This window comes from Chiloscyllium plagiosum, unplaced genomic scaffold, assembly GCF_037043375.1.
Source record: "Chiloscyllium plagiosum isolate Xiang-an unplaced genomic scaffold, Cpla_swu_hap1 HiC_scaffold_8, whole genome shotgun sequence".
Classification (NCBI taxonomy): Eukaryota; Metazoa; Chordata; class Chondrichthyes; order Orectolobiformes; family Hemiscylliidae; genus Chiloscyllium; species Chiloscyllium plagiosum.
Window position 1 is genome coordinate 53,450,970 of NW_028270146.1, and position 25,218 is coordinate 53,476,187.

At 39.3% G+C, this 25,218-nt stretch overlaps 1 protein-coding gene across 1 annotated transcript in view; it reads right to left on the minus strand.

Annotated features, from left to right (window-relative positions):
• Positions 1 to 25,218, minus strand: part of pygl (phosphorylase, glycogen, liver) — a 125,812-nt gene that overhangs the window by 50,826 nt on the left and 49,768 nt on the right. The window contains exons 6-10 of the mRNA XM_087990212.1: positions 21,688 to 21,799; positions 10,645 to 10,727; positions 4,737 to 4,877; positions 3,191 to 3,283; positions 2,506 to 2,652 (exon numbers count right to left, since the gene is read on the minus strand). Coding sequence (XP_087846338.1) covers positions 2,506 to 2,652; positions 3,191 to 3,283; positions 4,737 to 4,877; positions 10,645 to 10,727; positions 21,688 to 21,799 — 576 coding nt within the window. The remainder of the gene's footprint in view (positions 1 to 2,505; positions 2,653 to 3,190; positions 3,284 to 4,736; positions 4,878 to 10,644; positions 10,728 to 21,687; positions 21,800 to 25,218) is intronic.

Here is a 25,218-nt window from a genome sequence, read left to right on the forward strand (position 1 = left end):
CTTTCTCAATTTATCACCATTCAGATACAGATATCCCCCGCTTTTTGATCATTCGCTTTACACAACTTTGCTTTGAAAGAGCTACATTAGTACCTGTTTTCATGAATCCAAAGAGGATTTTCGCTTTTACGAAAAACAGCGACACTTTTTTCCACATCAATCATGCACCTTTGCTTTACGCCATTTTCGACTTGCGAAAGGTTTCCTGGGAACCCTCTACTTTTGGATAGCAGGGGCTACCTATAATAATTTGCCCTTAATTTTGCTACCAAAGTGAACAACCTCATAGTTATCCATATTGTACTTCATCTGACATGCATTTTCCCTCTCATAACTTGTCCAAATTACACCGAAACATCTCTGCATCCTCTTCATAGCTCACCCTCTCACCCAGCTTTGTGTCATCTGCAAACTTAGAGATTTTATATTTGGTCATTTATTATATTTCATCTAAATCATTAATGTATATTGTGAATAGGTGGGGTCCAAGCACTGACCTCAAGCATAATCTAAGGATTCTTGGAAGGTTACTACCAGTGCATCCACTATCTTCGTAGCTACTTTGTAAATTTTTCTCTGTACTTGAGCACATGTGATAATAAAAGATATTCTGTTCTTCCATTCTATTTTTCTACTTCTTTTAATACACTACGATGCATCCCATCAGGTCCAGCGGACATATCAGTCTTTAGTTCCATTAGTTTCTCTCATACTTCCTCCCTCGTGATAATCATCATACTTATTTCCTCTCCTTCTTTTACCCCTTGATTATTTCATATTTGTGAATTGGTATTCATGTCTTCTTCTGTGAAGACTGATGCAAACTATTTATTCAATGTCACTGCCATTTCCTGGTTCCCCATTATTATTTCCCCAGCCTTATTCTCTAAAGGACTAATGTTAACTTTGGCCATTCCCTTCTTTTTCATCTTTTTAAAGAAGCTTATTTTATAACTCAACCATGGGATGTGAGTGTTGCTGGCTGGCTAGCATTTACCGCCTATCCCTAGTTACCCTTGAGAAGGTGGTGGTGAACTGCCTTCTTAAACCACTGAAATCCACATACTGGAGGTAGACCACAATGCCCTTGGGGACACAATTCCAAGACTTTGACCCAGTAACAGTGAAGGAACAGCTATTTCCAAATCAGTATAGTGAATGGCTTGGAGGGGTATCTGCAGGTGGTAGTTTTCTCATATATCTGCTGCCTTTGTTCTGGATGAAAGTGGTCGTGGGTTTGGAAGCTGCTGCCTAAGGATCTTCGGTAAATTTTTGCAGTGCAGCTTGTAGATCGTACACACTGCTGCTGCTGAGCATCAGTGGTGGAGGAAATGGATGTTTGTGTAAGTGGCATCACAGAATGTTCCCACAGAAATTTTAAAAATAATTTTAAATACTGGAAAATCAAAAGACATTTTAACACTTCTTAAATTCTGAATGTTTCAAATATATCTTTGATTTAAAAAAGCTAAGTTGTTACTGATGTATAGACTCCCTATAGTGCAGACAGATGCCATTCTGCCCATCGATTCCTTACTGACCCTAAGAACATCCCAGTCAGAAACCCACACAGATACAGGGAGAAGTTGCAAACTTCTCAAAGTCACCCAAGGTTGGAGTTGAAACCAGGTCACTTGTGCTGTGAGGCAGCAGTGATAACCACTGAGCCACAATGAGACCCTTAAAGGAACAAATGTTTTTAAACAAACAAATATGACATTTTAATTAATCTACATAATATCAACTGCGGGGGTTAGCATGTAAAATGGTGACTGCTAAATTCCATTAGTCATACTTTTTGTATTTTAGTTATCTGTAATGCATTTCCCTCCCTTAGTATTAGATGTGTTACATGTAATGGAGTGTTAAAGTATTACCGTTCCAGTGCAAGTCGTCAGCAGGGATTCTGCTGCTAGTAAGCTCTTGCTGTCTGTCATAATATTGATTGCAAATTTACCTTGAAGGTTTAACTTCGTTTTTTTTTGATCATCTTTTGTTTTTTTTTCAAACTTTCCCAATCCTCTCACTTATTACTAAACTTCACCACAGTGTATGTTTTTCATTCAGTTTGATGCTATCCTTAAATTCCTTGATTAACGATGGTTGGCTTATCCCCTTTCTAGAAATCTTCTCTATCACTGGGATATATCTTTATTGGAAGCCATAAATTATTTTCTTAAATGTCTGACATTGTTAGAAATATCATAATGGAAAATTAATACCAAGAAGATTGCAGTAGTTCAAGAAGGTTCACAACCAGCTTCTTAGAACAAATGAATGTCATCTTTCCTGGCAATCCCAATATTTCATGAATAAAAGAATATATATGCACTGAATTTATATCATTACCCAAATGTAAAAATAATCTCTCCTGCACTGCATTTTATCATATTCATCTGTGCAATTCATTATGCTCACTATGCTTCTGCATTTTTCCCATAGCATTTAAAAAACAAAATAAATAAATAAATATTCCAAAAATGTAGTACTATATTACACACTTACATTTAGATGCCTCTGATTAATCTCATAGATAATCTCCAGATGCCTGGGTAGGAGTTTCTCAAAGAGGCCCACAGGCCAACGCTCAAGGGCTTCAGGTAAAATTGTGTGATTAGTATATGCAAATGTTTTCTTAGTGATAGTCCAAGCCTGAAAAATGTTAAAAATTGTTATTGCTTAAAATATCATTTCAGCTTCTAATCTGTAGTGTACTCATTTTATGTTCAAAAAAATGCTTTTAGCATTTAATGAGCTTTCACCAAAACCCCTATTCTCCACTGCTGTTTCATTTTTGTGACATTAACAAATGAGATGGTAAATTCACATCAAACCATGAACACTTTTGAGCTTCGGAACCAGATTCAAGTTGAAATTGAGTTGACCCTGCAAAGATTCTTTTCCATTCAGTTATTTTTAGTCTGAAGAACTGAGTTCAACATTAGCCACACTTCTGGTTTAGACATTCAAATTCAAAATACGCTTTTCTGTTCTGTACAATTCTTTGTTACTTTTCCCAATTTATCATTATCAAAAGAGGTATAAGGGAGTCCATTTTAACCAAATGGAAACTTTCTGACTGGAAAACAACTGAATATATTGAGATGTTTAAAAGTGCTTTTGTGATTTGTTCTCTTGCATTTCAGAACTGCTATGCTTAGAATAAGTTATTTTCTTTACATGGTCTAACCTGATCCCAATCAATTTTCTCGATATCCACTAAAATCCTCATTAACTCTGGAATTGCCAAAGCAGGATGAGTGTCATTCAGTTGAATTGCTACCTGCAGGTATAAATGGATTAATTAATATAAAATCATATAGAACAGCATCTTTTTTTCATATTTTACCTCTTGTATGTCAATTGATTTAAGAACAGTTCACTTCAATTTAGGATTAAAATCAGTCCACTAGACATTTTAATTTTCTGGTCTCAGAACAAGTTTAATAACTACAGACCTTATCCATTGTTCTCAGTTAAGCCCCTACAGTAGATGGTAATGTAGAAGGGATGCACAAAAGAAGCTTGGAATGGCATAGGTACAGGCTTGTGCTTAGGATGGGAGATTCTCCACACTACATGGCTGTATGGGTGCTCTGCATTCTTGGTGACTACCTGCCTTTCTTTTTAGACCATAAGAAATAGGAGTGGAAGTAAGGCCATTTGGCCCGTCGAGTTCACTCTGCCATTCAATCATGCTGATGGGCATTTCAACGCCACTTACCCACACTCTCCCCGTATCCCTTAATTCCTTGCAAGCTTAAGAATTTATCAATCTCTGTCTTGAAGACATTTAACGTCCCCGCCTCCATTGTGCTCTGTGGCAGTGAATTCCACAGGCCCAGCACTCTCTGGCTGAAGAAATGTCTCCTCATTTCCGTTCTAAATTGACCCTCTCTAATTCTAAGGCTGTGCCCACAAGTCCTAGTATCTCTGCCTGACGGAAACAATTTCCCAGAGTCCACCCTTTCTAAGGAGCCCTTCCTGAAGAAGGGCTTATGCCCGAAACGTCGATTCTCCTGTGCCTTGGATGCTGCCTGACCTGCTGCGCTTTTCCAGCAACACATTTTCAGCTCCACCCTTTCTAAGCCATGCATTATCTTGTAAGTTTCTATTAGATCTCCCCTCAACCTTCTGAATTCTAATGAATAAAATCCTAGGATCCTCAACCATTTATTGTATGTTAGGCCTGCCATTCCAGGGATCATCTGTGTGAATCCCCACTGGACATGCTCCAGTGCCACTATGTCCTTCTTGAGGTGTCGGACCCAAAACTGGATACAGTATTGTAAATGGGGCCTAACCAGAGTTTTATAAAGTCTTAGTAGCACTTCACTGCTTTTACATTCCAACCCTCTTGAAATAAATGACAACATTATATTTGCTTTCTTAACCACGGACTCAACCTGCAAGTCAACCTTTGGAGAATCCTGTACTAGCACTCCCAGATCCCTTTTACTTTTTGCATTATTTCTACTGTGACCTATGTGGAATAGGAACTGAAATGGCATTAGTTTCACTGGAAGTAATTAACCTTGTTAAATACATTTTCATCCCACCAATATCAATTGGATTAAAGGATATTGCCCAGCTCGGCGAACAGAACCACAACAACGAGCACCCGAGCTACAAATCTTCACACAAACTTTGAATATTGCCCTAAATTGACTGCACCTACCTTTTCCTTCCTAAACAACAAGGTTTTGATGTTTCTGTTCCAAGTTACGCACACTTACCTTGTCAGAGAAGGAATCAAAACAATTCCTAGTATCCTTGCAACTAAATTTAGAAGACTTGAAGCGACGGATAATGTCTTGAAGTGAGGCAGCAACAACAAAGTATTCCTGCTTTAGTCTCAATTCTTTGCCCTCAAAAAACTGAAGACAAAATATAATTAAGATTACTCTACCTTTTAATACAATAAAAGGTATCAATACAATTAAATAAGAAAAGGTTGGTATAGTTTCCAAAGTCAACCCTTTTACTGTAGTCATTTAACAATATTTTGTTTTAGTTTCTTTTAAGATGGAAGTTTAATTTACATGGTGGCAACTCATTAAATTGTTTCAGCCATAGTTTTGAAGAGAATGAAAAAGTGACCAAACCTTTGCAGTGCTGTTTAATCAGAAGGAACAAAAGTTTGGATTGTAGCAGTCTTCTTAGTGTGATTTATTTACCTCTTTCCTTGCAAGACAATACTGGACTTTACTTCCATCCTTTACCATCTATCAGTCCAATGACTAATGTGTATGACAACATGAATAAGCATTTTTAAAAAATTAATACCTATAATATGCTATTCAGCAAGTAATGAAAGAATCAATAATAAGCATTGACATTCAGTTCTGATTCCAACAGAAGCATTTAATTCCAGATTTTATTTCAACAGAACCTTCTAGCTCTGTGATCTTTGCACCAAAGTTATAATCAACAACATTTATACAGTATAGTTCAAAACCTCCTTAGACAATTCATATGAATGTTATGAAACAAAATTTGACACCAAGCCATAAAAGGTTTAGTCAGTCAAAAGGTAGATTTTAAGGAGCTTCCTAAAGAAAGAAAAAGACATAAAAAGGTGGAGAGGATTAGAAAAGGAATTCCAGAGTCTGAGGCTAAGGCAACTGAAGCCATGGTTGCCAATGGTGAAATGAATGAAATTGAGCATGTGGAAAAAGACAGAACTGGAGAAATGCAGATATTGTGGGGGAAAAATGGTGGGCCTGAGGAGATATAGAGGGTGAGGTAATGGAGATATTTGAAGACAGGGATAAGAATTTTACAGCCATGGTGTTGGCCAACTGGGAGATAATGTAGATGAGTGAGCGCCAGAGAAATGGGTTAATGAGACTTCCACAAGAATAGATGAAATCAGTACAGGATCAGGAGTAGACCAAATGACATGTCATCTCTATTTCACTATTCAATATGGTTATGGCAGCTATTTGGCTCGTGTGTTGGTTTTTTGTTCATAGAACTGGACATTAGAAAACATCTTGATAAGAAGAAAACCATTCAGGAGTTAAAAACTGAACTAAGTGGTTCAGAGTTTGTTTTAAAAATTGAAAACCCTGTTAACAATTTTTTGCCCAGCTTTAAAGAAGAACAAAAGAAAGCCAGGGGTCAAGAAACATTTCAATTCCTAGCTGTCAGTATCCAGAAGCGAGATGGATTGCCAGCAATGACTGTCTTGACAAAATTAAACAGACCAAAAAATTTGAAAACTATGGGCCTGTCATGAATACAAGTATGTCCCAAAGTCTAGACTCTATCCAGTTCAATACAGAGTTTAAAAAAGCAACATGAGAGTTGCAAAACCACAGTTTAATCTTGCAGTCAATGACATGCAAATGGCACAAAGAAAACTCGAAGGAAAAAAGGAGATATTTTACAGTGATTGACAATAAACTGGGGTAGCACACTGGAAATCAAGCCCTGTTATTCCTGGAGCTGTCACAAGAGTTAAAACCTTTGAAAAGTTTTCTCTGAATAAGAATTATTATTTCTGACAGGTAATTAGATTTTAGCTACAGGAAACCATTAAACTTAGTTAAACTCTATAAATTAAAACACTAAACCAATCTCTCTCTCACTCTTACACACACACACACAAACACAAACAGGAAAATAAAACTAAAGGTTACTAGGAACACTGGAGAAAATTGTTCCATTGTCTTTGTTATCAAGACTTTTCTTGTTGATTTTTACTGATCCAATGGTTTCTCCTGAACTTTCCTTTTTCCAAATGCTTCCACTGGTTTGCAAGAGACAAAAGGTGGTTTGTTCACTTATGAATGATCTCTGAGTAATCCAAATCAAAGTCACAACTTTTGGCATCAGCTGAAGGAAAGATACGCTGGTTGTCTCAGGTTTAAGATGACTTACTGCAGAGAACTGGGGGACAGAGCTTTTTGTCTGCAGCAGACTGGCTGATTTACTTCTGGTGTGCTTGGCTTCTCTCTGTCTTCTTCATAGCCCAAGCCATTCAGCTACCTTACAATCAATCACATAGCTGTTGGCAGGTAGAGATCTTTATCATCAATAACTGGTCTCGAGTCCAGAAACCAATGGGCTTCACTTCTAAACAACCCTACAAGACCAGTTTGTCCACACATTTCTGGAACCCACATCTACACAAATGGTCTCACAACAGGTGTTCACAACATGGAGCCAACCTTGTAAATCCCTGATTTTTAAAACGGTTCTTTCATTTTTTTCTTACATTCACTTGTAAGATGTGGGCATTGCTGGCTGGGCCAGCATTTATTGCCCATGTGTGGTTGCCCTCGAGAAGGCAGTGATGAGCTGCCTTCTTGAACCGCTTACAATCCATGTGCTAACTTTAAATGTGTTTCAGTCCAGAGTTATAAAAATCAATTATTACATTCGTTGGTTTTGTAACAGGTAAGCTTATAATTTTACTAAGATAGAATGTTGAAAAGTGACATGTGACAAAAGGAGAAATGAATGTTACCTCTACTGTGTGTACTATGCTTGTTGTTAAAACGTTTACAATGTTCTATTTTGATAGTATTATGAGGAAGTGTGATAGTGTCATTGAGACTGAATCAGGCTGTTCTTATTCAAAAAATAATGTCCAACTATTTACCTGCACCATCACTAAGAACACCTATTTCTTCCTCTGTAACATGGCCTGCCTCCATCCCACCTCAGCTCATTTGCACCTAAAAATCTCATCCCATTGAGATTTAACATATCAACTGCACTCCTGGCCAATTTGTCACTTTCTGTCCTCTGTAAACTTGGGGTCATCCAAATTCTGTCTGCTGATATTCTGCATCATACCAAATCCTGGTCACATATTACCCCATACATACTGACCTACATAGGCCCTGGTTAAGTAATACTTTTACTTTAAAATGCTCATCACTATTTTTGAATCCCTCCTTGTTACAATAATCTACATCAACTCAAAAATCTGAGATATCTTAAAGCATCCTTGATTTTAATTGCTGAACCATTAGTGCTTTCAGCTTCCTATGTCCTAAACTAAGGAATTTCCTCCCAAAACCTCTCCTCCTCTCTAGCTCATTTTCCTCTTTTAATTCAGTCTTTAAAGCCTAGCTCATTGATGAAGCTTCTGCAGGTCAGACTTAATGGGCTGAATCTTATGTTTTTGGGTTGTGTTCATTTTGTCAAGTTTCACAAAGGGTTTCACTTTGTGAATCCTAGAGTTTTCTCACCATATTGTCCCAGATTTACCACATTAACTACCCAGCCCACCCGTATAGCAACACTCTTGTCCAATGCTAGCCCTACCGTACCACTCAATGTACCCAGAAAAACTCTACTGCCAGAATGGACTAGCATCCTACATGCCGAAATCATTTGTAAAAGGTTGTTGTGCTCCTGAACAAGCACTGTTAGACTGGAGCTGCCCTGCATAGTTTGTGACACTTGTCCTGGACATAACAGATAAAGAGAAATTGGTGCTTCACTTTGTGGACAGGGATCTGGAAGTCCTGGTGGAGGCAGAAGAACCCAGCCAATCTGGTCCATGTTTGTCACCAGATAGTCTCAGTTGTCTGGAGGAATGCCCAAATTTTCAGGAAGGCCAATGATTTTTTCTTCTCCATCACCACGAACTACCGCCATCTTCTCTCTGCTTTCTTTTACTGACTCCATCTTCACTACTCTACCTTCCAATTTCCCACCAAAGTTCATGCTCCACCACTCTCACTATTGCTTGCAACTCCTTCCCTCATTCACTCTCACATGCCTCCCATATCATTAACCCTACATGGCCTCTATGTTGCCTACTCACTTGCTTTGGCCAATTGACCATCTCCACCATCCAGGTTTTTGATCTCAAGATGATATTCTTGTTAGTTAGTGCCATCAAACTTCGCCATCAAACTTCTTTTGCTATCATTCAGGGAGAAAATAGGATAGAAAGAGCCAAGATGATTGGTGGGCTGTCCAACATTCAGCTCCTCACTCCTTACAAGGAGAGGATCTTATCTCTGACTGCCCCAAGTGACTGACTAACCGTGTTCAAGTCCTGGATGTTTATCAGAGGCTGCCCTTGAATCACTGTATTGGGACCCCTGACTGAAGGCTATTTAATTTGGCTGAGGACTGCTGACAACCACGACCAGTTTCCTGGACCTCTCTGTGACTGTGCTAAATAACAGGATGAGACAGAAATGCTCTAAGCCTGCGTATCTCTGATTGAATGTGCAAAACACAGAAAGGCAAGACAAAGCTGTGATGCTGTGAGAAACCAGGTAGGCTCAAAATGAGTAAATGCTAAGGAAGCAGTGAATGGCCCTAAATGCTGCCTGATCCAATTTTTAAGCTGGGTGCCTGCCTCTGTACATATAGTATCTTTGCAGCAGCATTGCAACAATAGTTGTCAGTGCACCCCAATGCACAGTTTTAAAGTGCAAAAGGGTACTGTAAGTGGAACAGAGACGTGCCATGATGACATTGGGAGACTGGCAAGTCTCCAGTACCAAAATCTGTGGATGTAGGTGTGTACATCTGTGCCCATGAACATGCCTTGGGATTTTTTTGCCAGGTGTTTTTAGCATCTAATTCTTTTGTTCTTAGTGCCCAGTATGTACCTAGTAGGTGGTAGAATGGGACTGGAATATTAATATGATTATATTTGGTAATAATGAAGGTAATAGTGAGTAGGTAATCCCTATCAATAGATCTCACTCCACTAACTAACAAGAATATCATCTGGAGATCAAAAACCTAGTTGGAAAATGAGACTTGTTGATCCTGACATCGAGAAAAGTCTCCTTTGATTTTACATATGATTTTTGCAAACTCCTTGCCATTGCCCACATCATTCAGAGCCTGGGAAGATTCTGCCAAACAAGACACTTTTGTTTATTAAAACCTTATAGATTGGAAAACTTCTTTTTCAGCTCACAGATGACCTGGCTGGCTCAGACAGAAGAACAATTGTTCTTAGAAAAACAGTTACAAAATACGATTTGGAGACGCCGGTGTTGGGCTGGGGTGTACAAAGTTAAAAATCACACAACACCAGGTTATAGTCCAACAGGTTTATTTGGAAGCACTAGCTTTCGGAGCGCTGCTCCTTCATCAGGTGATTGTGTTGTGTGAGTTACAAAATAGGTCAACTGAGTGTAAGAGTTTCGTTTGATAATTCCAGGCTAGAAGTGTTTGGTTAGAATTCTGAAGGTGTTATTTAAAGCTACGAAAGTTTTTAAGCTCATTCATGTGAATAATCAAGAAAAAGGTTAGCAACCTCTCTAGATTGGAAATTGAGGGAGATAGTTAGGTCAAGCCGAAAGGTATGATGGAGAAGGGAACTCTCTCTCTGGTCAGGACACAATGCAAAGCAGCCATTTGTAAGTACAGAAAATGTTCATACTGTCTTTAAAATTATAACCCTGTAATGAACTCTGTGTTCATAAGAATGAGTGATCATCAATCAGATGTTTGTAAATTGGAGATCCCATGTAAACTTTTGTTTTCGTTTTAAATCAAATTGACAGCATAGCAGGTTTCTGTTTCATTGAAAGAGCACCACATTAAAAATATCAGCTGGGATCATGACAATTAGCAAAACTAAAATGACCAGTACTTAATTGTATAATCACACAGGCACATACAATACTTCTAGAAAATACTCTTTGTGCTTACATTATCATTCGGGTAGAGAACTCTGCTAATATTTTCAGCCAAATTTCTGTCCAACACTGCCTGGATATAGTCCCCAACATTAACTGTTGAAAAATAAACAAGTATGTTTGATATATAGTGTAACAACATAGACACCTTTGATAGCAATTCCAAAACAAGAATAGAAATGTCAGCCATCAGTAAAACTAAATTGCAGTTACTGTCAAAATTAATGTATAGATGATGTATCACAGTAAAGGATTCTTGATTGTAATGTTTTGGCAGTTTCATTCCCGAAGCAACAACTTTGATTCACTCAACTAAGTAACAAAACATCAAACTCTTTAACTATTACATCAGTAATTGTGTAGACTTGGGAAATCTCCTACTCCGAAAAGCCGACTTGTCAAATCACTCAGGACATTATTTAAAATCCTTTCGGCTCCCAATCTTTATCAAGTAGGTGGAAGCTTTGTAACATATAATTTTTCTTTTTCTTTAGTTCTCTGTCCATGGGCAGCCCCCCAGGATGTCATAATCTCCACCTCAGATAGATCAAGGAGAGAGATCCCAAATCCACCCAGCTGGTATGAGGATTGAACCCCTTGCTGTCAGCACCAATTTAATCTACACTGGCCACCAGGCATTCATACCTATTTAGCAAATGGTTGCAGTGAATGGACCAGTTAGGTACAGTACCTTGCTGAATAATTGACTGTAAACACAAGATAAACTTCAAATTTCAAATGTTCTACAACTGCTATAGGAAGGATGTTGTGAAACTTGAAAGGGTTCAGAAAAGATTTACAAGGATGTTGCCAAGATAGAAGGGTTTAGCTATAAGGAGATGTTGAATAGACTGCGAATATTTTCCCTGGAATGTTGGAAGCTGAGAGCTGACCTTATAGAGGTCGATAAAATCATGAAGGGCATAGACAGGCTGAATAGCTAAGCTCTTTTCTCTGAGATAGGGGAGTTCAATACTCGAGGGCATAGGTTTAAGGTGAGAAGAGAAAGATTTAAAAAGGACTCAGGGCAACCTTTTCACACTGAAGGTAGTACGTATCTGGGACAAGCTACCAGAAGAAGTGGTGGAGGTTAGTACAAAATCAATATTTAAAAGGCATCTGGATGGGTATATGAATAGCAAGAGTTTAGAGGGATATGGGCCAAATACTGGCCAATGGGACTAAATTTAATTTAGGATATCTGGGTTGGCATGGATGAGCTGGACCGAAGGATCTGTTTCTGTGCTGTACAAGTCTATGACTCTATGATTCCAGAATCTTTGGAGGGGTTGCAGGCATTTGCAAAGGAAATCAAACCTTTAAGCCTAGGCAGAGCTCCTAAAGTGGCCTTAAGGAAGCAAGTGATACCTCTGATTGGATATTCTACTTGCCAATGTGCTGGATGGTGTATAGCTTTGGGATAAGACCAGAAACATTTGTTGTTCTGATGCTTGTAGACTGGATTGAGGATGCATATCTGGTTATGGCATCCAGGGGCCTCAATACTAATGAACAATGGAACATTTGTGTAGGTAGATCCTCCAGGAAAAACTGGGATGAGGTGCAGAAGTTCAAAGAGGTCTGCAGTGGATCATTGCATACTGACAAAGGTTTTGGGGAGAGTGGTAGCTTGACAGAGCCACATTATGAGTATTATAAATGTAAGCAAGCTAAAGGAGAGGACCGATCTCTCATGTTTGTGAAGCTGAAGTTATTCAGCTGCATCATCCTCCTGGAACCATCCTTCAAATCGACCAGTGGCAGACTATTGAAAGACAGCCTGGCTGATGCAGTGGGAAAGGGTCATATTGGAAAGGAGTTGAAAAAGCTTAATAATGTCAAACCTCAATTATCCTTCTTTGAAATTTAGGACCACATTATCTATACTGTGGGGAGAAACTGGACTCCTAAGACCAGGAAAGAGGATACTCTCAGGGAGGTGACTGTTGACATGGACAAGGGTGCAGACATCAGGCTGAAAAGGCAGGTGGAATAAATTGCTGCATAGCAAACACAGGTCTTGTCTTTGCTGTTCTATATCCATAGGAAGCCATTTGTCCAATCTTTCCCAAGGAATACTCCAAAGATTTGAATAATTGAGAAAGGGCTAGGCACCTCAAATATCAATGCCTTCAATAAATACAGACACTGCCCTCAGGACTAGAGATCCTGTCTAGTGCAATGATCTTCCCTTCTCACCAGACAATAAATGTGTTTCCCGCTCCCCCACCCATAAAGAATCATGCCAGGTTAGGAGGAGGTTCCGTCAGGTAGAGGCTCAGTCCTGTGAAGAGCGATAGGGAATTGCCCTAAAGTAAACATGGAATTTGGCAAATCATTATTATCATGCTTAATTGACATAACTGCAGAAGTGTCAAAAGTTACTCACTAGTTTTTCTGACAACATCTTTCTGAAGGACATGAGCTGATTGACCTTTCTTTCAGCATTTGGGTCTCCGCTTCAAGGACATCTCTTATCAGGTTACATTGAGCTCTCTCTATCTATCCTCAGCCACACTTTTCATAACCTAGGGTGATAGTTCATGACCTAATCAATACTCCAGTGGAAATAGGAAAATTCAGAATGTGTGTGATGTTGGGGTTGAAAGTTTAAGATATTTCTGAGTATCATTGGAAAGCATCTAATGGCTAATATAAATAAACTATACATAATGAGGTTGACACATGGGGCTCAAGGGTTTTTGACCTTGTTCCATGCATTCAAAGTGTACTAGCCTTAGATCAAGGTATCATCCAAACGTCATCAAATCCGTATACGCCAGCCCATAGTCCTCATAATGAAGAAAAAGGACCTATGTTCATTAACAGTCACTCAATACAAAGGCTGAAAAGGAAGAATCTCCAAGTTCTCAAAAGGTAGTTCTCTGCAGTCTCAATTTGGCCATAAATTAGAAACCAGCTATCTATTGTTTGACAAGATTTTGAAGACGTTCTACTCTGAATAAGCAAAAGGGTACTTTATGAATACATTAGAATTCCATTTGTGTCCCTGCCACTTTCATGTGTGTGTCTGGATGAAATATTCACCTTCAGCTCAATGTTTGAACAGACTTTTGGAAGACTAGACATCATCTTAATTTGCTTTTCAAAATTGAAAGTAAAGCCTGTTGAGTGCCAACACTTCCAAACAAAAGTATGGTAGCTCTGATACTTATTTCCGAGTAAGACATTATGCCTGATGAGAAAATCCGACCAGGATAGAAGTGATCTCAACCTAAGACATGGTGAGAACTGCTTGGGTTCCTTAGATTACTTACACTGTGGAAACAGGCCCTTCGGCCCAACAAGTCTACACCGCCCCGCCGAAGCGCAACCCACTCATACCCCTACATTTACCCATTACCTAACACTACGGGCAATTTAGCATGGCCAATTTACCTGACCTGCACATCTTTGACTGTGGGAGGAAACCGGAGCACCCGGAGGAAACCCATGCCGACACAGGGAGAACGTGCAAACTCCACACAGTCAGTCGCCTGAGGTGGGAATTGAACCCGGGTCTCTGGCGCTATGAGGAAGCACTATGCCACCGTGTCGCCCTTGGTCTAGCTGTTCACGATGGGAGTCGAGAGTGTGGTGCTGAAAAAGCACAGCAGGTCAGGCAGCATCTGAGAATCAGGAATCATGAAGGGCTTTTGCCCGAAACATCAATTCTCCTGCTCGTCCGGATTCTGCCTGACCTGCTGTGCTTTGCCAGTTCCACATACTCGACTCTAATATCCAGCATCTGCAGTCCTCACTTTCACTTTGTTCATGATTAGAGGTTTGCACAAGGCCATCTCTCTCCATAACTTGCAGAAAAAATCAGAAAATGGTGAAGGAGCCAGTGGGAATAGATGTACAACACCTGATATGTCATGAAACATCATGGGCAGGCTCCCAGCATGTGAAGACTCCTTTTGTGCCTTCAAGCAAATGCTGTCTCATCACCTGCTTTGGGTTACACTGTTTTCCATATCCTTTTCATATTAGAAATCAAAGCCAGCTTTCTTGACCTTGAAGTGGTGCTCTCACTTGTTCAAGGTCAGAAAAGAATGGTAATTGCTCATGTCAGTTTGAGTCTCAAGTTGAACGACAGCAATATGCAAAATGACCTCAAGTATGAAACTTAACCTGCTAGCTTTGAGAGGTCTGTTTCCCAGACATTCAGAGACATTCTAATCAATGCAAAGTTTGAACTATTTATGGACAAGAACCCACTCAGCTACTTCCATATGTCGACCAAGCTTGCAGGAAGAAAGACCCAATAGATCAGAGTTTCAAATCTTGATTCAAACAGTGCAGACTGAAGTATTGCACATGCAGATGCACAAAGTCATAAGACTGGCCCTGGGTGAAAACCAATCTCTGCCTAGGTGGAGGGAGCTATTTGCCTTTGCACATGCCCCAGGTGAAAGGGCACATTACAACTTCGATTTCTTATGCCTTTCAGACTAAAATTCATCCAACTCTCACCAATTAACTTATGAGTGAGATCCAAACCAGATCTAGAAAAGTAGAGCCAGGCATAGTGTCACCTGAGCTATCTATCTTAAAAGAGGACCTCAAACAATTTCAGCTGATTGACACAGGCAGACTCTCAACATCCACCACCTGGCCCCAGCTGTTGAGGAGATAAAAACAGGCATGAAAACTGTTCAGATGCTGGAAGAGGACCAGGGAGAGAGATGGAGTACCCTATCAGCTGATTCATGACAATGAGAGAGTTGAACCAACTCATTCTTACCAAGTGTCAAGTGCCGGTAGTGGATCATGATCAGGCGGGACACCAAGCAACATAAAATATGCCAGTAATGACCAGAGAACAGTATTACAGACCCTGGATGGCTGTTGATATTGATGACTATTATCAAAATTGTGAGAGATGTACTTTGGCCAAAGTAGGAAAGAACTTTACACCAGCATGGGATTTCTGGTTGCCATGGGACCTCTAAAGATCTTGCAATGGATACTATGGTCTAACCCATTTTGAACTTATGGATATCTTCATTGAGCTTATGCAGGTCATTCTCACCCCTGGCCAAAGGCCAGTTATAACCAGAAGGTTAGTACATTATTGGTTTATCTGTTTTGGTGCTCCATGTCGGATTCAAGTGATCAGTGGTGCAACTTTGGAAGCAAGATCCTATAAGACTGTTGTAAAGACTAATGCATTGATGCTGATTGTATGACTCCTAGAGAACTGACAGATCTAAATCCCAGTGTAGTTTATCATTCACAGAGCCTGGATCCCATGAAAAGTACTGGTGTAGACAAGGAGCTGAGAAAGTGCCTCCCAGCTGGATACCACGTTAATCCTTGCCGATTGCTTAGATCAGTGATGCAGGAAGAGAATGTTGTCCAAAGGTTCCAAGCATGGCATAATCAAACCTGTTGAGCACAAATCTGCTTAATAAATGGTCATCTCGCTAAGTGTGTTTCAGGACCTCCAGTGATGGTGGTAAGGGATGACAAGAGCTAAGGAACTCGAGTAGTCAACTTTTCCTCACTGGAGAGAAGGGTGTCTTCCTCATAAGGACTGACCACACAGGCGACTGACTATGTGGAGTTTGCACATTCTCCCCGTGTCTGCGTGGGTTTCCTCCAGGTGCTCCGGTTTCCTCCCACAGTCCAAAGATGTGCAGGTCAGGTGAATTGGCCATGCTAAATTGCCCGTAGTGTTAGGTAAGGGGTAAATGTAGGGGTATGGGTGGGTTGCGCGTCGGTGTGGACATGTTGGGCCGAAGGACCTGTTTCCACACTGTAATGTAATCTAATCTAAAGGAGGCCTGATGTAGAGAGTATGGGACAGCCAAAGAATTTCCTCAACTAGATGTTAGCTACAGAATTATTTCCATGTACTCTTTTTGTTACAGTAACTTTAATTTCCCTTTATGTTTGCAAAAACTGAAGCGAGTAGAATAAAGAATTCTTTCTTAAAGATCTTTGGCTGTGCATGTTGTTGAGGCCTACTGAGAAATGTACTGGAAATCAAGCCCCACTATTTCCAGAATCACCACAAATGTGAAGATTTAATGAAATTACCAAAAATCAAATTTGTTTCCAACTGCCATGTTATTCAGGATAAAAGCAAGCCATAAAAAAAACCTCTCAACATTGTAACATTCTTACTTTAACAAGAACAGTAAAAAAGACTACTAAGCTATGTAACTTAAATTTTACCATCTTTTAAAATTCACTTTACATACACAGACACACAAAGAAAAACACCCATACAAGATGCAAATGTTAGGAGTGGAGAGAAATCAATCATAGGAAGAACACAATTCTTTTTTCAATCCTTTTGATTCTTCAAATTATGCCTTAATATTATCTGATAAGTCTGATCTGATTAGTTCACTGGTTACTTGGCCTTTCTTGTTGTTTATGGGCTTTCGAATTAATTCCTTCAGCATCTCCAAATGTAGTTTTTTGGCTCTTCTGGCTTTTACAACACAGTAGTGAACCCTTCTGTTAATTAAACCAAACACCCAGAGAAGCTCACCTCACCTCATAATCTATTAAAATGAGTGACAGAGAGCTCTCACATTCCACTATTTAAAGAGAATAGTATCAATTTATTTTTTAACTCTAAAAGTGAACATTAGAGTTCAACAACTATTCACAACTCTAAGCCTCCCCTTTCTCTTAACTGCTTATTACCTGCCTCCAATTCTATAACAATATGTTGTTCCAATAAGACATTTATTAAAATTACATCAACTTAATTTCAAAACTACACAGCCATTGTTGTCTTCGCTATCTGTCTTCTTCTGGCTGAAGATCTCTGTGGATCATCTTTCTTTTTACTGTGAATATGTTTCAAATGAAAAGGTACCTTTGATAGAGTGTTCCCTAATTTCTTGAATCTCTCTCGATGGCAGTTGCTTTTTCTCCAATTTTCAAAATCTCTGTATTTTTATATCCCCAACAAGGGGCAACATGGTGGCTCAGTGGTTAGCACTGCTGCCTCACAGCGCCAGGGGCCTGGGTTCTATTCCTGCCTCTGGCAACTCTCTGTGTGGAGTTTGCACATTCTGCGTGGGTTTCATCCGGGTGCTCTGGTTTCCTCCCACAGTCCAAAGATGTGCTGGTCGGGTGAACTCACCATGCTAAATTGCCCACAGTATTAGATGTCTTAGTCAGGGGTAAATGTATGGGACTGGGTTTGGGTGGGTTGCTCTTCGGAGGGTCAGTGTGGACTTGTTGGGCCAAAGGGTCTGCTTCCATAACGTCGGATCATCTCATTGGTTCAATGTTGGCAAAACAATAAATTCAAACTTGATTGGGTTTAGTATTCTGGGGCATAATTTAAACTGATTGGTTAAATTTGAATTTTTGTCAAAACAGCAACCGACTCAGGTATCCATTTCACAACCAAATGTTACACTTTTTCAATTTTCCAGTACATTCTGGGACTGCCATCTTAATCAGGTATACAGGTGCTTGTAATCTTTCAGTTCAGAACAGTATTCACTCTCTCTTCAAGGAACAGTACATACCTTCAACTTCATAACATAGAGGAACAGGGAAAAAAAAATACTGATGCAGCTAGCTTTTTGGAGACTTTCTGCTTCTCTCTTTTTCAAACCCTTCACAGAATCTGTGTTAGACTGCAACTTGCTCTATCAGAGGGTTATTGTTATTCAGAACTCTCCTAAGCCCAATAGCAAATGATGCCAATTTGTCTGGGCTCCATGTCCCAAAAAGATAACATGAGGCGGAATCTGAATGACAGATATCAAGAAATCTAGGAGAATCACGTAAGGAATCCAGCAAGGCCTTTCTTGACAACACGAATAACCAGCTGCATTTTCTAAATTAGTCCTGGACATCAAAGTGAGATTCTCAACAGGCAACAGTGAAATGCCTATTAAGGGGAGTGACTGCTTGTTACAGGCCTCATTAACTGCACAATGAAAAAGAGACGAAAGAATTCACAACAATCTTCAGCCAGAGGTGCTGAATGAATGATCCATCTCAGCCTTCAGACACTCACAGCATTACTGATGCCAGTCTTTAGCCAATTTAATTCACTCTACATAATATTAAGAAAAGTTTGGATGCACAGGATGCTGCAAAGGATATGGCCCAAACAACATTCCGGCAATAGTACTGAACTGGCCACGCCCTCTGTCAAGTTGTTTCTGAACAGGTATAATACTGTACTTACCAACCATGTAGAAAATTGCCCAGGCATGTCCTTACCCAAAATACAGGACAATTCTAACCTAGCTAATTACCATTCCATCACTCTAATCATGATCATCAATAAAATGATGGAAGGTGTCATAAACAGTGCCATCAAGCAACACTTGCCTATTAATAACTTGCTCACTGAAATTTTGTTTGGGTTTGATCAGGGCCACTCAGTTCCTGGTCCAAACATGGACAAAAGAGCTAAATGCCAGTGCTGAGGTGAGAGTGACTGCCCTTGAAGTCACGGTTGCATTTGATGGGAGTGTGACATCAAGGAGCAATAGTAAAACTGGAGTCTATGGAAATTCGGGAATGCTATCCACTGGTTGGAGTCATAATTGACACAATGAAAAATGGCTCTGGTTGTTGGAGGTCAGCTATCTCAGCTGCAGGACATCTCCACAGGAGTTCCTCATGGTTGTTTTCCTGGCTCAACCATTTTAAGATGCTTTATCAATGGTCTTCCCTTCATTAAAAGGTCAGAGGTGTAGTCACTCATGGATGGCTGCACAATGTAAGCATTATTTGTGACTTCTTAGATACTAAACAGGCCATGCCTAACTGTAGCAACATATTGACAATATCCAATTTTGGGCTGATGTGACAAGTAACATGTGTTGCACACGTGCTGGGTAATGACCATCTTCAACAAGAGACGATCTAACCATCATCCTTTGATATTCAATTGAATCACTAAATCCCTCAATATCAATTTCCTGGGGCTACCATTGATCAGAAACTGAACTGGATTAGTGATCTAAGCACTGTGACTACAAAAGCAGGTCACAAGCCAGGAACCTGGCTGTGAGTTGCTTACCACCTCTCTCCCCAAAGTCTGTCCACCAACTGCAAGGTACAAGTCAGGAACATGATGGAATACTCCCCACTTGCCTAGATGGAGATCCAATAACATTCAAGCAGCTTGATACCAACCAGGACAAAGCAGCCCGTTTGTGTGGCACCACATCCACAAGCATCCACTCCCTCCACCACCAGTGCTCATAATAGCAGTGTGTACTATCTACAAGATGCACTGTAGAAATTCATTGAGGCTTCTTAGCCTGCAACTTCCAAACCTCAATCGTTTAGAATGACAAGGGTAACAGTTTCATGAGAACACCACCACCTGCTTGATACTCTGCAAGCCATATATCATCAAGACTTGGAAATATATTATCGGTTCTTCAGTGTTCTGGGTCAAAAGTCTTGAAATTGCCTCCCAAATAGCATCATGGATGTACCTAAGCCAAATGGTCTGCAACAGTTCAAATACTCACTACAACCGTCTAAAGGGCAACAAGGGATAGCTAATAAATACAGGCCCAGCCACCAATGCCCACATCATATGATTGAAAAAGAAATTTATCTCACTAATACCACCCATGAAGTGGAAACCAAACACCTAAATTCCTGACATGAAAGTCCAAACAGGATGTATCCGGCAACTCTAGCTTGCAGACTTGCTCCTCTGAACCAACAGCTTGGATAACCGGCAATAAGATCTCAGGACATACTCCAAGGCACTGGCCGCACTCTCACCCCTTGACAAATGCTAGCATCCGACATCTGCCAGTCTCTCCGCACCTGCATGGCATCTCTTGAATCTTTAGAGTGATTTAGAGTGTGTATCAGGATGATTTAGAGTGTGTATCAGCTTCCAAAAAAGGAGAGTGCATAGCATGAGAGTGACCAAATAGAACCCCAAGGCAAAGCAATTTCATTACTTTAAAACTGTCTTTTGTTTAATTTGGGTCATGATTAATGTGATGCGTCCTGTCATAGGAAATAGAACCATTAATAGCTGCAGACTGTATTTGGCTGGTGTTTACACGGAAAATGTAGCCCTTGTGTTCCCTAGCCATCCTCTTCCTGGTAATTTGTTCTGAATATCCTTCACTCCCTTCCTTTCACCCACACCAGTTCCTCCTACCCTAACATTTTAATCACTCCAGTCATTACCTTTTGCCTTTTCCACTCTAAGATATTGACCCAATTCCTGTGTACCTTCAAGATGTTTGTCATTCACCTTATTCATAGTTGTCTATTCATTGCTTCCCTAATACAACACTTCACCAAGGATATGATTTGGATATGCCGGTGTTGGACTATAACCTGGTGTTGTGTGATTTTTAACTTTGTTCACCAAGGATAGGTAGAGAGGCTAAGGGCTCCTAATCCCTTATCAGTCTTCCTCCCTCCTTATTACTAAGTTTCCTTTGTGTTTCTGCAAAAGTCTTTGTATGATTCCAAAATACAAATTTAATACTCATTACTTAAAGAAGTAGAGGAAAGATATTTCATTTTGTGTATCTCTTTTTCTTTGACTCATAGCTCTCAGAAATTGGAACCTCTACTCAGATGTAAAACAGTTACAGAATTTACTTTTTCTTCAAGGAAGCATTGATCAGAATTTCAAATAAGAGTCATAACAGTTACTAAAATATCTTTCTTTAGCTCAACATAATCTTGTTGGTTGGCTTGTTATTACTTACAGTAAAAATACCTAACTGCATTTTTAATTGGAGAGGGGTATAGCCTCTTGCAATAATCAAAATTAAACACTTTGCTATGGTCAACAGAGGAGGTTGTTCAGAAGGAAGCCAATTCACCCCTTTGCACCTGGTGATAACAGTAGATAAAACACAAATGGCTCAACATAGCTTATATTTTGAAGTCGCAGACTTTTAGAAGGTGACAGCACAGAAGTGGACCATTCAAATCATCAAGTCTCTGTCATGGTTTATCTCCCTGTATTTTAATGCAACTACCAATATTCCTTAATATACTTGTGAATATCTCCTATACATAACGATTACTTTTCTAGTATCGGGGCTGTTCACTTTCTAGGAATACTTACAGTGATGCAAGTGGAAGTCATTTGGTGCTTTGGCAGACCACAGCCTCATAGTGTTCACAGTGTTGTTCAGATATCCTGGCACTGGAGTATCATACGGTATGGCAAGAACTACCTGCAGGTTTAGCAGCAGCACAAAAAGCATTGTAATTTCAATACAGGAATTATTATCTTCCTGCTGAAATGTAGAGTACATATGTAAAATGCAAATAATTTATATTTTTCTTTATAGATGTATTTTCAACATTTTCCATTATCAGTCAAATGTATAGATTTTCTATATTTTCCTTTTTGATTTTGTTTGCTTGTCATAAATTATAACCCACAGAAATTAAAATTGCCATCATATTTATTCTTTCATACTAAAGTCCGGACCTCATTCTTCAGCAGAAATAACAACTTTATTTTTGATGAGGAGGTGCTGGTGTGGGGTCTGGGGTGGACAAAGTTAAAAATCACACAACACCTGATTAGCTACCTGACCAAGGAACAGTGCTCCAAAAGCTAGTACCGTACTTCAAAATAAACCTGTTGGACTATAAACTGGTGTTGTGTGATTTTTAATTCTATTTTTGTGAAATTAGTCTTAAATCTTGATCTCTATCACAAAAGTTTAAAACATGTACTGTTGTCTCATCAATGTGTCACTGTTTAATTATCTTACAGTGAAAGACTTGTAGCAAGACTTTGTTATTCTTGTGCTCTGATAAAGTAGTTGGTACAAATGATAAATAACATTACTAAATTAAAACTGAACTATATAATTCCAGAAGTTCAGACATAAAATTGACAGGTGCAAAAACCTTCAGGAAACATCTTTTAACCCATAGCTTTAAATTTAAATGACTTAAATCTTTAAATTTTCCAGATGCTCCATATCCACCTATGTGTGTTTAAAGTAATTACATTACAAAGGTGTATGCAATTAACAATTATCATGGCTAATTCTTCTCTGCCTCAATTCTGCCTACCTTCTCCATTTCCCTTGATTCCCTGAGAATAAAAATATGGCCATTCCAAACTTGAATAGATTCAATGATGGAGCATTCACCATCCTCTTAATGAAAAACATTCTCCTCATCTCAATTCTAAATGATCAGCCCTTACCTATAGACTTTGCTCGTCCTATATTCCCTAGCCAGATGAAAAATATCGTCAATATCCACCCCATCGAGTCCATTCAGAATCTTCAATTTTACAGTGAGCTAACCTCTCATGCTTTTAAACCCTAAACAGTAATTGTCTATTTCCAATTTATTCTGCCTCTCATCACACAAGTCTCTTATCAAATGAACTAATCTGTGTTTAGCCAATTTCCCTCGAATCACTTCCTATCCATGTACCTATTTCAATTTTTTCTCAATACATTACTTTAAGTTGAAAGCTATGGTTTGATTGTTTTCATTCTACCCACTTCCTCTGGTAGCTCATTTTATTTAGGCACCGACATTTTTCTGGAAAAGTTGCCCCTTAGGTCTGTTATGGATCTTTCAAAATACTTTAAGAAGGTAGCCCAGACCCTAACTTTTTCTTATTTCAAAGGCAGATGTAAAATGGGTATTCTAGAAGTGATGCAACTGGTCAAAACACTCAGCTTTAAGCAAACCTGAGTTTATTTACACACTATGAGCAAAAGAAATCAGAATTTAGAACAATTTGAAAACCCAACCGACATGAAATCGCAACTTAACGAAGGAGCTGTTCCAATACCCGCATCATTGCAAAAACATACCCCTTGACAAAAGGTAAATTCAAACTCAGGTTCTTACAACCAAGAAGAATCCAGAGAGAAGATTCAGGCAAGAAACATTTCTTGAAGCATGGAACCTTTTTTCACAGCAACAGCATCTCTGCTACCTGCAGTTTCTGCTGCCTGCTAAAAGAAACCAAACTAGAAAAAAAACCTTAACTGGGAGAACTGGTCACTCCCCTGCCATCGTTTAAAGTCACCACTTCCAGACTTAGCAGCACCTCTGCCTTTACAACCCTTCTTGAAAAAGACCAATGACAAAATAACCTTGTTGAAGGGGCAGCGTTGGCACACCCTTAAAAATTTAATTTTGATAAATGCTGCAAATGTTCCTTCCAAGTGCGACTAAAAATCACCAGTTCGTCAATATACACCACAATTGGGTAACCTAGAAATGACTTTATTAGCTAGTCTTTGAAATGTGGCTGGTTCATTTTTCATACCAAATGGCAGGACTTTAAATTGATACGGTCTATCTGGTGTTACGAAAGCCGAAATTATCTTCGCTTTTTCGGATAAAGGTACTTGCTAGTATCCTCTGAGTAAGTCCAACTTAGAAATATAAGTTATTTCAATACAATCTTCCAAAGGTAGAATTGGGTATGAATCAGACTTTGTAACTGCATTGACTTTGTGATAGTCCACACATAACTATTGGGTATCATCTGGTTTTGGTACCATTACTATGGGTGAGCTTTAGTCACTGCAACTCACTTCAAGTTTGTCTCCTTGGAATATGCGTTCAATCTCTTTTTGAAACTGTGCCAACATTAGCGTGTTGCGTCTATAAGGATGTTGCTTAATTGGAACTGTATTTCTTATACAGGTATCCCCTGCTTTTCGCTTTACGCCAATTCGCTTTTACAAAAGACCTACTTTAGTATCTGTTTTCGCTAACTGAAAGAGGACTTCACTTTAACGAAAAAGCATGTGCAGCGAGAGTGATGCCCCAAGTGCCTTCCCTGGGAACTACACTCAGCATTTCAGTATCAAGCCGCCATAGCTTTGAACTGTGTCTGTGAGCATCTGTGCTTTATCTCAATTTATTTTGTGCATCCGTTAGCAAGATGTGTTCTAAGGTATCCTGTACCTCCCACCATCCCAAACTCTGATGGCCTTTACGATATGTTAGTGCTAGTTTAGTTTTTATATGTTATTTGGTATAGTTTTGGTAGGTTTTTTTTGGGCCTGGGAATGCTCAAAAGTTTTTCCCATATAAATTAATGGTAATTGCTTCTTCACTTTACACCATTTCAGCTTTTAATGGTTTCATAGAAACGCTCTACTTTCGGATAGCAGGGTACACCTGCATCTACATCATGCATAAATAAATTAGTACTTCGCAGTTTATTCCCACATATTTCCCCATGCGTAGCAATAACTCTTTCAGGTCATTTAGATTTTCCTCTGGGAGGTAACTTAATTTATTATCCCAATTTTTGACAACTTCCTCATTGTCCAATTTAATTTGAGGAACATCCAAATCAGAATCCTCTGAACTTGGTTCTTCACTCTGTGTTGTAACAAGTAATGCATTCTCCTTTTGCTTTCCTTCCCTATCAAAATATCTTTTGACCATATTCACAAGACATACTCTCTGAGATTTATTTGTGTCTGGAGTCCTAATCAAATAGTTCACCTCACTCAATCTCCTTTCAACGTGATAAGGTCCATTAAACCAAGCTTTAAAAGGTTCATCTTTCACTGGAAGTAATTTTATCTCAATTAGCAAAACTGTGACTTTTTGATTTCTTGCCTGTTTCCTGTTTCATTGCACAGTGTGA